This window comes from Ceratotherium simum, chromosome 7, assembly GCF_057802395.1.
Source record: "Ceratotherium simum simum isolate JZ-2026a chromosome 7, ASM5780239v1, whole genome shotgun sequence".
Lineage (NCBI taxonomy): Eukaryota > Metazoa > Chordata > Mammalia > Perissodactyla > Rhinocerotidae > Ceratotherium > Ceratotherium simum.
This window is the reverse complement of record NC_141906.1, coordinates 39327305-39341403: the sequence shown is the minus strand read 5'-3', so window position 1 is coordinate 39341403 and position 14099 is coordinate 39327305. Positions and strand designations below refer to the sequence as shown.

Genomic DNA, 14099 nt, shown 5'->3' with positions numbered 1-14099 from the left:
GGAGTTTTTAAGTTTTAAAACGAGCATTTAGTGACTATTTTTAATGAATTAACATCCTTAAAAAATGTATACAACCATAAATCTTATTTTAGAACAGAACATACTTTAATACCTGTGAAAGAGAGTAGATATTACACGTTATTTTAAATTATTTCTTCAAAGTGGAACAAATAATTTGTTAGGTATTATTTGACTTTTCAATGATACTATCCTGTTCCAGAATACTTAATTGTGTGGCACAAAATTTAGTTGTGATTCTGTGGACACATTAATGATGAAATGTCCTTTTTGTTTCTAAGATAGTTTGGCAAGGAAATGTACTAGAATGTCCAAAGGAAATGAGACTAGGAGAAGATTAAAATTAACCTTTTAATTTCACGGGCAATTCTGGTCCACAAAAAGAATATTGTAGACTTATATCTGAAACAGCAAGCACTGAAAGATTGAATCACCAACTTAATTACATGGATAGAGTTGGGAGGAAATGTGCATGTAAATGGCTTTCTAATACCATGGCTCTGAAATAGGATGAAGGCTTCACTTTTTACTGGGGCAAAGTATTATTTGAGTTTGAAGCTAGTGATATATTCATATGAATATGAATATATCACATATTTGAAATATGAGTATTTCAAAATGAATACAAGTGGTGGCTTTACTCACAAAGGTTATCTACTGGTAGGGAAAGCAAATTAATTTTAAATAGCTACAACCCTCTGGCTGAATGCTATCTCACATGATTGGGAGGTAGAGAAGCTGAGTGCCGTAGTTTGGCTTGATATTCTTTTCCTTCTATTTTAAGAATTTGAATATAAACTCCTCCCTTCACACTCCCAATTTTTTTTTTTTTTTTAATTTTAAACAATCAACTCTGAGTAACTTCAGGTGAGCATAGGCTCCAGAAAAAAACAAAATCAGGTTGGAATTATGTCCCTGCCCACCCCAACACTCTGACTTGTCAGTAAAATTTCATTGTCTGTGAAACAAGAATCAATGCTTCATAAACAGTTTAAGTACGAGTGAATAAGTGACATGACTAGAATGATGTGGCACATAGTAGGTCCTCTAAAAAATTTCAATTTCCGTCCTGTTCACTTTTCAACAAATCTTTGAACACAGCATCTTTGACTCACCTATCAATAGCTGCAATTCTCAGATGTATGGTATGTTACAATTTACACAAACATCCGTATGCATTATCTATCTGGTAACTCCTCTCACTAACTCTGGACATGCTTTCTCTCTTTTCATGGGAAACTGAAGTTCAAAGAGATGAAGTGACCTGACCGTGGTCACACAGCTGATACACAGCTGGGCCTCAAATCCAAGTCCAGTGCTCTTCTCAGTGCACTAAAGCTGCCTACTTCATCCACAAGTTCAGGGAAAACCATCTGATTTCTGCTGTAATTTCCTCACCCCAGCAATCGACAATTAAGGAGTCCACTGTATACAAAAGGAAAAAATTTAGTAGAGTTTGAATAGATATAGCATCCAGAATTTTTTTAATGTCGGCCACTCCTTTCTATGGAAAGCAGTGTTGTAAGATATGATTGGTATTCTGAGCATAGGGTGATGGTAAACATTATGTTTTTGCATTATCATGAGATGACAAAATTACCCACTCTCAAAGGACCAGCTGCTGCAGGGCGGCTGGCACCCGTGATGCCTTACATTCTCAAAACTATCTTAATTGGTAGTTTTCCGTGATGTTTTTTTTAGTCAGTCAGAGAGGAAATGTATGTGTAAACCTATTAAAGCCATAGCATCTGTTATAATGAAATGACATCGCTGAATCTTAGTAAGTGAAATGTTCCACCTCAGGATTTTGAGGCTAATCAGTGTTCTCACTGAGACAAGAGTTCCTGTAACTCAGCTCCTCAAACAGGTATAAAAAAATTATGGACAAAAATGACAGGAAAATTCTTCCCGTACTTTTTGTCTAATATTTCCACTACCATGTTATAATTTTTAATTGATGTGCACAACGCTCATCACATTAGATGTATGTGGTCCTAAGAGGGAAGATCCCAAATTTTGGTATAGGAAGACCGGAGATCATATCCAATCTCTACCCAAATTGCTGCCAGCTTTAGACAAAGAATTTAAGCACTTGGAAGAATTCCCATTTCTATGGTGGATAATAAGTCTTATTCCACAAGATTATGGAAAGGATCCAATGGTTGAGAATATAAATCAACAAATTTCGTACTGCTACCAACCACAACCATTTATTAGGTGTTTATTACATACCAGGGTCTGTGCTAAGGACTTGTATGTACATTATCTCATTTAGTCTTCCCCAAAAGCCTTTTGGTAGGTATTACTATTATATCTATTTTATAGATGAGAATATAGAGACTGAGAGGTTAAAAAAATTGTCACTGTTTATAAATGTAGGAAATGGTGGGCCCAATAATTAAACTTAGATTTATTCTTTCATTCATTTAACAAACATTTGCTAAGGAACAGATCCCGTGAACAAAATCAGGCCCTGTTTGTAAGAAGGAAATGGGGAATAGAACATGACTAGAAGCAACTAGTCATGTTCACTTTACCCTGACCACTGTGTAGAGAATAGATTGAAAGTTGACAAGAGAGGGTCCAGGGAGAGTAGGCAGGAGGCTGTGAAAGTAATCCAGGTGAGAGATGATGTTGACTTCAACTAGGATGGTAGCAATGGAGATGAAGAAACCTGTGGGAACACTAGAGTGGATATGCAGAGTGAGGGAAAGAAATCTTTCCAGTCTTAAGCCCCATACTCTTAACCATTATTAATATTACTTCTAATTGTGATCAGGAATATAAAAAAGGTGTGAATTCCATGTCCACATAACTATAAACTACCTGGAAAAGTAAGATTATTCCTTCCAATAAGAAAATGGCAAAAATAAAAGTTTAATATAGAATTTGTCATAATTCCTAGTTTTCAAAGTAAGTACCTAGGGTAAGAATTATCTGAGATTTTCTTTGAACTTTGTAAAATATGAACTTCAATATCTATAACATTGTGAGACAAATTTGAGGAAAAAACATTGGAAAATAATTTGCGATAAAGCTAACAGATTATTTTAATTGATCGAATCAGGTATTATTTTTTTCTTTCTAAATTTTTATATTTTTTAGATTTTCTAAAATAGTTACATGTTACTTTTATAACTAGTAAATTAAGGACTCAAGAAAAATTAATCTATAAAGTTACATTTGCTATGGCTATATAGACTGTGGTAGTAAGTTCTGAGAACCACCCAAATTGTTACCCTCAGTCAAACCAATTAAAACCAATCAAGATCATGATGTAACTGACAGAGACCTTAAAATATGTGTCCTTCTAACTACACCATATATGATGCAGTCCCAGTCAGAGTGGACCAGAGATCAGGATGGGACCTGACCAGTAGGGTGGTCAACTTGGGAAGGCTGGGAAGGTTGAGCAGTTCAAGGTTTTCTTGATTTCCTTCATTTGAAGTGTTCCTTCCAAATATAAACATTTTTAAATTGCTTATACTCTTTGCTTCCCCACATCTTAAGGTCAGATCATCATAATAATATTCTTTAAGAAATCCTCCTAGCTACTCCTGACCTTTCCCTCTTTTCCTTTCTTTCAGGGTCAATGATTGTATCTTGCGGGTGAACGAGGTCGATGTGTCCGAGGTTTCCCACAGTAAAGCGGTAGAAGCTCTCAAAGAAGCGGGGTCTATCGTGCGGCTCTACGTCCGTAGAAGACGACCCATTTTGGAGACTGTTGTGGAAATCAAACTGTTCAAGGGGCCTAAAGGTAATAAAAACATAAATGGCTCACAATAAGACACCGATGACAAATCATTTGGCTAAAATTTATGCCATAACCCACCTACGCTATACTCTTTTCTTTTATCCTCTGGCATTTAGTGTTTACCAAGAGATTGAAATCCTGCAGTAGAGGTTTTTACAGAAGGTCGAAGAAATCGATACTCTAAATATGAACTCGGGTAAAGAAAGGATAGACTTAACTAGGAATGTCCTTATAAACAATAATAACAACAACCATATATATTTATTATAATTTATATTTTTCCATAAATTTTTAATCTTGCTGGATCATCATGATTTGGCTGGCGTATTAATACTTTCTAATTTTTCAGATGTGAATGGTAACCTCTTCCATTTGGTAAAATAGTAATGTGAATAATAATGATTAAAATAGTCTATCCTGAAATAACAACTACCATAATTTTTATAACACGGTTGTAATTTTTTATTTTTTAATACTCTTATGAGTCATACCCAACAAGTACTACATAACATTTTATACTTGCAATAGTCAAAATAAGTTAAAATTTATTTTTTTGAAATGTTCACTAATCTCTTGAGGTAACTGCAGTTACCCTAGGGAGTCACATAAACAGTGAGATGACTCATTATACTAATTTTTAAGAATAGTCCTTGGAGCTCTGCTCTTCAGAATGATGACATTTAATATTAGCTTAACAGTATATCAAATATTTTAGAAAAATCTCGTAATTGGCTTAACAGTGTTTTAAATATTTTGGAAGATTAAGACTGAATAGTTACTATACTCTTAGTAAATCATGTCTCTTTCCCTTAAAATCTATTTAATCTCTAGTGTTATATAGGATTAAAAAAAATAATAATAAACACCTCTCTGGAAAGTAATAGGGGATGGTATTTAAGATCTCAGACCCAAGAGTCAGACAGGACTGAGTTTAAAAGCCTGGTTCAGCCACTTACTAGCAGAGTGACCTTGATTGGACAAATCCCCTCATTATTAAATGGGGATCATAATAGTAGCATCTATTCCATTGGGTTTATGAGAATTAAACATTTAACTAAAATCTGGCATGTGGTGAGCAGTGGGGCTTGCTGGTTAAGATTGCACACTCCAGAGCCAAAGTAGCTAGGTTGGAACCCTAGCTCTGCAGCTCACTAGCTGTTTGACCTTGGACAAATTGCTTACCCTCTCTGAGCTTTAATTTTCTTATCTATGAAATGCAGTTAATGTTTGTATTTGCCCATAGAAATTGTGAGGATTAGATGGGTCAATTCACAAAAAATGGTTAGAATAGTGGCTGGCACAAATTGATGTCCAAGAAATATTAGCTATATATACATGTTATTTGTAGTATTCTTTGCTACATATGATTTCAACCTGTGCTACAATTGTTTGATAATGTAATAAAAATGCTCAAAGATCCCTCATGGGCTAAAATTCAAATGCATTCAAGTCACAGAATTAAATCTGGAGGGAAAAAAAAGAAAACAAGTAAAGCCTTTCCATACCACAAGCTCTAGTGGTAGAAAAGACGTTGTATCCTACATGTTTACTAAAATTGTGGTTGCAAGGTGCTTTAAAGCTAAACAAAATGAGCATCACACTTTCTATTAAAAAGTTATACTATACCTATATAAATAACGTATAGATACTTCTACAATTCAATTAACAGCAATTATTCAGCACAGCCCTAAGGCAAATACTTGTTTTAGGTGCCCAGCAAAGTATTACCATCCATTAGCAGGACTCCTGCTACCTCAGTCACTCCATGACCTCCAGCTGCTCAGCCGAGCACTTAAAGATTCTAGGGAATCGATAGCCAAAACTCCTTAATTTTATCAGGAACACATTTTTTGGATCTATATTTTTGGTACTAAGGCTCCCTCTGGCTGGTTTAATTCAGTGTGAGTTGTTTTCTCCTTTGAGCCAGGAGTGGGGCAGGAGTTGCCCTTGGACATAGAGAAGGGGAAGTGGGGACAGGTGAGCATTAATCGTCCAGGAATACCCAGGCAATAACGCAATGAAAGTACACAGCATATGCGTGATGGGCGTAGTCTACTGAGACAGGAGAAACTGGAAACGGTTAGAACTAACTTTACATCCCTGAAAGCAGGCTCCTGCCAAATCCCTGTAGAGGGGTGTGGGCCTGTGGATCCTTTTGGGATTATGTTGTCAGTCATACTTTTTTGCACTGTCACCATACAAAGGTCACTGATGGGGATTTGTTTCTCTATATAAAGCTTATTGATTTATAGGGAAAGAAACTGTCTTAGTTATTGCTTAAATTCCTAATGCCTTTCCCAGTGCCTTGAACACAGGAAGTGCTGAATCAGAGTCAATTGAATGAATAGTTAAATTAGATTCTGCACTAAATCTGATGATACCTTGCCATCTTAACTTCACTTGGCACCTTAGAATTCTTTATTTTTGAATGATGATATATTAGAAAGAAATTTCTACCGACGTTTAGCTCATACCATGGAAATTCTTATGCACTGGGGATGATGAAGATGAATCAGATGTGATTCTGATGGGAGAATCAGGCAGTTCTAATGGGAGAGGGAAACATAAAGTCAACTAACTTTAAGGCAGGGCAGAAAGAAATCAGCTCTGTGATGGAACTTGAGCCATGATTCCAATTGGGCAAACAGGAAGAGGTGATTCATCTTAACCCAGAGAGCCTGAAGGCTCCAGAGAAGTTAAAATTTAACATGTGCCCACGGGTACTCATCTGCCCTTCCTTGAGCACGTGGGCGCTCTGTATAGTAGCATCAACACTCTAGCCAACTGGGCTAACTAGCCTCAATTATGTGTGTATAATACAGAGAACTGGATGTGTTCATTAATTTAGTCCTTCAATGATTCAAAAAATATTTATTAAGTGTTTATTATGTGCTCTGCACAGAGTCAAACAATGGGGATTCACAAAGAAAATAGAGATAGTTCTTGCTCAACGAGATTATAGTCAGATGTAGAAAACACCTATAATATAAATCGGGAAACATGCTATGAATGAACAAAATATTTTAAAGAGTACCAATTAAATAATGGGTCAAAGGAGACTTCTCTGAGGAAGTGCCACTTAAGCTAAACCTTATAAATAAAAATAGAAGTTAGCTGAAAAAAGAGTGGAGGACAGCATTTGGATAGAAGTAAAAGCATGTGTATGTGAAGGCCCTAGCGTAGGAAAAATCTTTATACCTCCTAGAAACTAAAAGAAGTCAGTTGTGACTGGGGTTTAATGACAGGATAAAGAATGACATGAAATGATATTGTCAAGGTACCCAGGGGCCAGATCCTGCACAGCTTTCTTGACCGTATTTAAAGATTTATTATTTTATTTCAAGTGCAATGGGAAGCTATTGCAGAATTTTCAGTATGGGAGTGACATGATCAAATTTATCATTTTCAGAAGATCATTTGGCTACTGTGAAGAAAATGCATTGAAGCAGGCAGGAGTGGGAGCAGAGATCACTTAGGGGTTGCTTGAAGAAGGGAGAGAAAGGGGGATGGATTCAAGCTATATGTTGGAGATATAACTGATGCCACTTATTGATAATCTGGATGTGGGGTATGTCCAAGGATGAGGCCCAGTGTTCTAACTGAGCAATTTAATGGATTAAGGTGCCGTTTGTGAGATGGGGAAGACTATGGAGGAAACCTTATAGGGAGATTAGGAATTCACTTTTGGACGTGTTGGGAAGCCTGTGATGCATCTGAAAAGGAAATCTCAAGGAGGCAGAACTGGAAAACATCTGTCTGAAAACCATGTCAAGTCAATACTCTGAATTTTCTGAATATTTTGTCAAATTTCTGGAGTTGGGGAAATATCTGAATAATTGACTTTCTCACTTTTCCTCAATAATCTTTAATATAAATATCATGGATATGGCTACTTGACCTATTTTGAACAGTTATAAGCATTTACTAAATCTGTTTTATAGACATTCTTAATACCCGGACTGTTTTTTGGGGGGATTGTTTTTGGTTTTGTTTATTTGTTTTTACATGGGACAGGAGATAAACAGTGTTATTCCTTCTTGTCATATATATTCAATGTTAGGGGATTCCTTGGAAAAATAATTTGTGGTAGAATTAAATTTACAGTTTCCAATTCCATACCCTTATGTTTATTCCATCTATTGTCAAATTACTAATTCTGAGATGACCTTTGATGTATGTGATTCCGTCTTTATAGCAGTACTAATCTTCCCAGTATTCAACAAGAATCATTTGACTGGCGATTTATGACCACGTATTTTAGTAATGAATGTTTGAGTAATATGCACTGCTGATTTAGAATGTCTTTTCTTAACAATATATGAAAATTTCCCTGACCTTACAGTTATAGATTTGATCTTTGCAAGCAGCTGGGGTGTCCGTGTGTGGGCAGTCAGTTGAGAAAAAAATGCGTAATCATGTATAGGAAGTAGTGATTAGGCAAATCCATTTAGACTTGCCAGGCCACCAAATATATGCAAGGGAAAAATCCAAAGTGCACATGTGGTTTCCCAGGAAATAGATTTACAATAAAAGTCTTTCTGGTGACTTTCCCAAGAACACTCTAAGTCATAATTTCTAAGGAGCTATATAATTAAACAGGTGTAGACTGTTTCTGTGGCCTAAGCCAAAGAAGCCTAAACCTATATAAGAAATGAGGTGCCTTTTTTTGAGATGTTATTGTTGCTTAAGTATAGTATAGCTAGTTTAAGGCAAAGTTCTGAAATGAAATGTTAAGGCCATAACTTTATTAATATCCAAAGATAGACTTGCTTGTGGCTTTATTTTAGCCACCTTATTTTTTAATAAAAACTGAAAGAGTGGTAAAGTCTATCTAGCAAAACATTTCAGCAATTCTCCTCCATTATTTTTTAAAACGTTTTAAAACATCATCTGTTTCCATGTCTTCATAGAGACATATATATTTTTTTGTAGATACAGAGGTCTGGGACAGTTCGAACTAAAAATGCAATGAAGATTGTAGCTGTCAGCTTTGTACAAGATGTAAAAATAACTATAAAATACACTGACTGTAAAAGTCACTATACTCGTGGTGATTTATAACACGTATAATTCAATCATCAGAGAAGCCCCATTTCTAGTGGTGAAGTTCCTGGACGTCTTGAAGAAGCTGTGGGACCTAGGGCAAGTGTCTTAACCTCTTTGTGCCTCACCTTCCTCATCTGCAAAATAGATATAATTTGAGTATCTAGCTCATAAGGTTATGTTCAGGATAATGATGGTAAATATATGTTTATACTATTTGTGCTCTTTTTATTATCACAATTGGCTAAAAGTTGCATAAAGCAAAGCAGCAAAGCACATACTCATTCCAGTGCTTTACAAGCACCTCCCCTAATATTTTATACAATCTAGTCCTTTAGTAAGTATTAATATTTGTTGAATTAATGAACTGAAAGTTAATTAACAGTTTTTAATATTCAGCAATTTCAAATGGAGTCAATATATGTTTTTGTGCATTAACACAGATTTCTGCATGCTTATATACATAGATATAAAACATATATTGGTTAGCATGTGTATGTGCACATACGTCATATATGCAGCTGTGTTCTCTCGAGCTCTTTATAAATTTATTTCTAACAGGTCTGATGGGACATATGAATCTATGTTTTATGAAAATGTGCATGTATGTTTACAGGTATATATTTTTCCTTAGTTTTCCTAGTTTGGGCATATATTTCAGTAGACTCCATGTGTAGAAATACTCCCAAGCATGTTGAAAACTGACATTATGATGTCTCCTTAGGGCCATCTTCCACCACATGCCCCTCACCAGTGCTGTCTGCTCCTGCTTCGGATCTCTCTACTTATGTTAAAGATTGTTCTAGTCACCCACATTAAAAAGCTCAAAGTCCTTTTCTTTTGATTCTACTCTCTTTGCTGCCTTTATTACATTAAGCATCATGTCCTTTGGAAGCTACCTCCAACACAACTATTCTCTTTAAAATCTCCACTGCCATTATTATGGTGTTCATATTTCCATTATATCTCGTCTGATCTGCTGTAATAGACTCGATTGTCAATCCTTCCCTTCTATACCTACACACCTCTCCTAGACCAATCTTCCAAAAATGACATGACGTAACAGATTTATTGTCCAGCTTGGTTAAATAACAACTTGGCATGCATTTGATATTACAGAGAATTTCTCAAATATCTAACAGCTCTATTAATTTTTCTTACTTGCTCAAAAGTCTCTGGTCTTCATTGCCACTGGATAAAAATCTAAATTTCTTAGCATAGCATTTCACGCCCTCTATGATCACCCTCTGCTCCAGGGACAAAATTCAGTTTCGGCCTTCTCTTTTCTCTTCTCTCATTCATGCATCTCCTGGTCCAGGTAAGCTGGATTAGGTACAATTTCTGAAACACATGCCATACTCTCCTGCCTCCAGGCCTTTGCTCATCCCATTCTCACCTTTGGAATGCCTTTCCTTACCACTGTGACCACTACCTATGGGTATTATATCCATCCCCCAAGAGCCATGCCAGTTCAATTCTACCTCCTCCACAAAGCTATCACTAACTGCTCCAATCAGAAGCAATCTTTCACTTCTAAGAACTTCTAAAATGCTTTATTTCTTCCTCTTCTGTTCATTCTTTTGTTGTCAGGCCATCCAAGCAAGCCACAGGGTATAGAAAGGATAACTATCAACAACCCAAATTAAGAAGGTAAACAAGCTGCATATTCTAACACTTAAGACACTGAGTTTATGTTCTCTACCCTGGCCTTGCTAAATTTGAAGCATTTAATGAACATTTAAAGGGAAGTACAAGTCCTAGGTTTAGTCTGTGACCCAATTCTGGGTAGTAAATGGAAGGAATTGGGGTGAAGAGATGGAGGAGAGTCCAAGACAGATCATGACCATCCCTGCAGTGTGACAAGGGGAAAAAGGACTGTCCAGGATAGAAGCTGCCTCCCTTACTGCCGAGAGGAGTCCTTTATGGGGAAACTCTTGCATTGGCCTCTTTTTTCCACACCTTACAGAAACCATCTGTTCAAGATATTGGGACAAAACAGTATGTGAAGCATCGAGCACTTGGTTTAATAGGCTGATTAATCAAAAACCAATTTCCAAATTACTGCAGATTTTTATTTTATTTTTTCTTAGTAGCTTACATGACAGATTTATTGTCCAGCTTGGTTAAATAAGAACTTGGCATGCATTTTATATTACAGACAGAGACTTTCTCAAATACCTAACTTGAATGAGGCTTACAGCTTGTCTGTATCCGCCTACTCAATGCCTTTCTCTAATCTCTCCTTGTTCCTCTGTCTGCTCTTTTCTCTTTCTAACACTAATATGGCCAGAGTGAACTTTCTCAGATTTGATATGAGGACCTCATCTGACAGTTTTCAGAGATGGTCATTTGGTAAATTGACTATTCTACGGTTTAATTTTTGGTATATAGGCCTAGACCTGCAGGTATTGAGCACACAATAAGTACTCAATGAACATTTGAATGAACTAAGATTTTAATTAAATTTAAATGCACCATCCTCACATGTAGTACAGAGATTGCCTGCACTGAAATTCTTCTTTTTATCCTCTCTGTCCATGAATAGCTTTGCTGACAGTGTTCTCTAACAAGTTGGACTACTATCACTGACCATGGTAACTTGGGAATGTTTAGGTTAACAAAGTTTTCAGTTGTCCAGAATTCAGTTGTTTATACCCGAGCAGTTCACCAGACTACTGGGTAAAAACTGAACACAAAGGTTATGCAGCTGTTTTGATTCCTGGCATCCAACCATTCAGTGCATCAAGGGACGCCATACTCCATTCCCCGCTTTCTTGCCATGGGGTAAATTATAATGTGTATTCATTTTTTAATGCATGCACAAATGTGTCTCTGAATGCAAGGCACAGTTTAGTCTTTATCCAAGTCCATGTCCCTGGCTCTGAGTTCTAAGCGGCAGGTAAACATACTGGTGGTGAAGGGCCATGCTGAATAATGGTTGGACTCTTAATAAGCACAAATGGCAAATTCAGCTGTTTGGCGTGAGGTCTCAAAACACTATGTTTTCCTTTTAGTGCTAAAATTTTTTGAGTCCTTTTGAATTACCAAAATTGTTCCCTTGAGTACAGAGGGGGATTTGCTTGAGTGATTGTGTAGTGCAACCTTTTATTGAAATATAATATTTAGGGTCAAAAAGAAAACATCTATTTGTGTTAAGCCAGGGAAATAGTCTTCCTGGAAATAAATTGTTGCTAAATCATCACTCTCTGTCCTCCTAAAGAACAAATCCTTTTTTTAAATTGGACAAAGGACAACACATTTGATGAGTTCTCATTGTTCCTCAGCACTTTCTGTAGAATTTCTTGAATATGTACATGGTTAGTTTCTGGTTGTTTCTGGAGAAAAGATATGTGCTTGTGGATTGGAAAGCTCTTTCTCTAAGCTAATATTTGGTGAGTCTTCCTAATGATATCTGTAAAAAACTCTCTCATGAGACCTTGTAGCAAATGTTTTATTCATGAAACAACAAACTACACATATTGTCACTGTAATCCCCACTGTTCTGTACATTATAACTTTATAGGAGAGTAAAACACTTGATTATGTTTGCTAAATCCTTTTGGAAATTAAGGAATGATGCCACTCCTCTCATTTGCTCTTTGAGGCTAACATGTGGTCATTGTTTCTTTTCTTGGTTTACTTCTTTGCTGTTTAAAGACAGCTCATAATTTTTAACAGAATTTATGATCAATGGCTTCTAGAACAAATCTTTAAAATCAAAATTAATTTTACCATGAAAACTTTGGATTAAAAAAATGCATTGTACTAGATGTAGTCTTGGCTTTTTTGCCATTCAAAAGTTTTATAATTCACACAGCACTGTTTACCTAGCTGTGGATATTTGCTGAGGTAAATATTTATCTATACAGCATCTTTAAAAGTTTTAAAAGGAGATGTGTTGCCGTGGTAAATACCATGACTATGAATCCTTCCAATTTATGATCAGCAGCAAAGCAATTTCATGAAAAGATGTTAGGGTTTGGACAGCACCTAAGTTTAAACTCTTACTTTACTTAACTGTTAAATGGGCACATTAAGTAGCTACCTTGGTTATTGTGAAGATTTAATGAGACACCTGGTACATCTCAGTGCCCAATAAATTTTAAGTGTTCCTCTTCCTTGTTTACTTTTTAAAGAAGCAATAAATATTTTACTTCAAAAACATGTATTAAGCCAGGCAGTTCTAAGTGCTAAATCAAAGGGACAACAATAAATAAAGAAGTTTTGGCTTTTCTCCAAGTACCTTCTTAGAACACTGGCATTCACCTAGACTGAAATAATGCAGTCCTCCTCTGCTGGCTGGCACTGGCTTCATGCTAAATTCATCGTGGTTCCACAACTAAATCCATTTTGGTTCCTCAACTCATCAACCAATGTACATTAAATTCTTCTCCTTCTATGGAACATTGAGATCCAATAAAATTAAAGATTGCAGTATTTTTTAATCATGGACCGTGACACCGAATGGCATTAGCTGTTAGTCAAAAGCCTTGTACTACCTAGACTTTGTCTCTGAGCATAATTCAGTTGCAGCTAGATACCTTGGACACTTTATCTCTTACAGAAAAGTTAATGGGAAAGATTAAATAAAATCTCTGTTTTTAATATCCATAAAGAAAGCCAACCTAGTGATTTTTAAACATGGAATATGCTATGGGTTAGCCAGTTATGAGATCCAACCAAGAATCCACTGAAAGTTGGAAATTTGCACAATAAAGATGATATTAAGAAAGGTTGAAAATTATCAATTAAGGCTTAAAAGAGAGCAGTTAGAAAGAAGGAAAAGTAAAAATAACAAAGGAAACAAACTAGGCACATTTTTCTAGGCAAGTCAGTGCCTAATAGTTATGAATGAAGAAGGCATATATAATTTGTTCAGTATAGGTCATTAGTCTTAGGAAGAAAGTTCTATAGTTGCTTCCCAAGAACCTAAAAACATTCGTTGAATATTTGTGAGTCATCGAGTCATATGAGAAAATTTAGCTTTCATAGATCCATTCATTTGAATAAACTGAATGTGGTACTAGTTTTTAAAAATCATAATAATTTTGATGTGCAAGAATTCTTAGGTGTCAAATATTCTAATCTCCAAAAATACACAGATTCACTCATATATTTAGCAAAACATTAATTGAACACCTTCTGAGTATGTAACTAAAAGTTGGCGATAGAGACATGGTATGCCCTCAGGGGAGATTAGTGGTCCTAGTATAGTGTTTGAAACACTAGGTAATTACAGTGCCACCATATTAATATATACATAGGCTTTTACAAAGAACGCTTA

General features: G+C 35.9%; 1 protein-coding gene across 11 annotated transcripts in view; it reads left to right on the top strand.

Moving 5' to 3' along the window:
• The window catches only part of DLG2 (discs large MAGUK scaffold protein 2), a 1864788-nt gene that overhangs the window by 1352196 nt on the left and 498493 nt on the right, over positions 1-14099 (top strand). For all 11 annotated transcript variants that reach the window (XM_087433531.1, XM_087433533.1, XM_087433536.1 and 8 more), the window contains one exon: positions 3606-3775. In XM_087433531.1, the coding sequence (XP_087289657.1) occupies positions 3606-3775 (170 nt within the window). The remainder of the gene's footprint in view (positions 1-3605; positions 3776-14099) is intronic.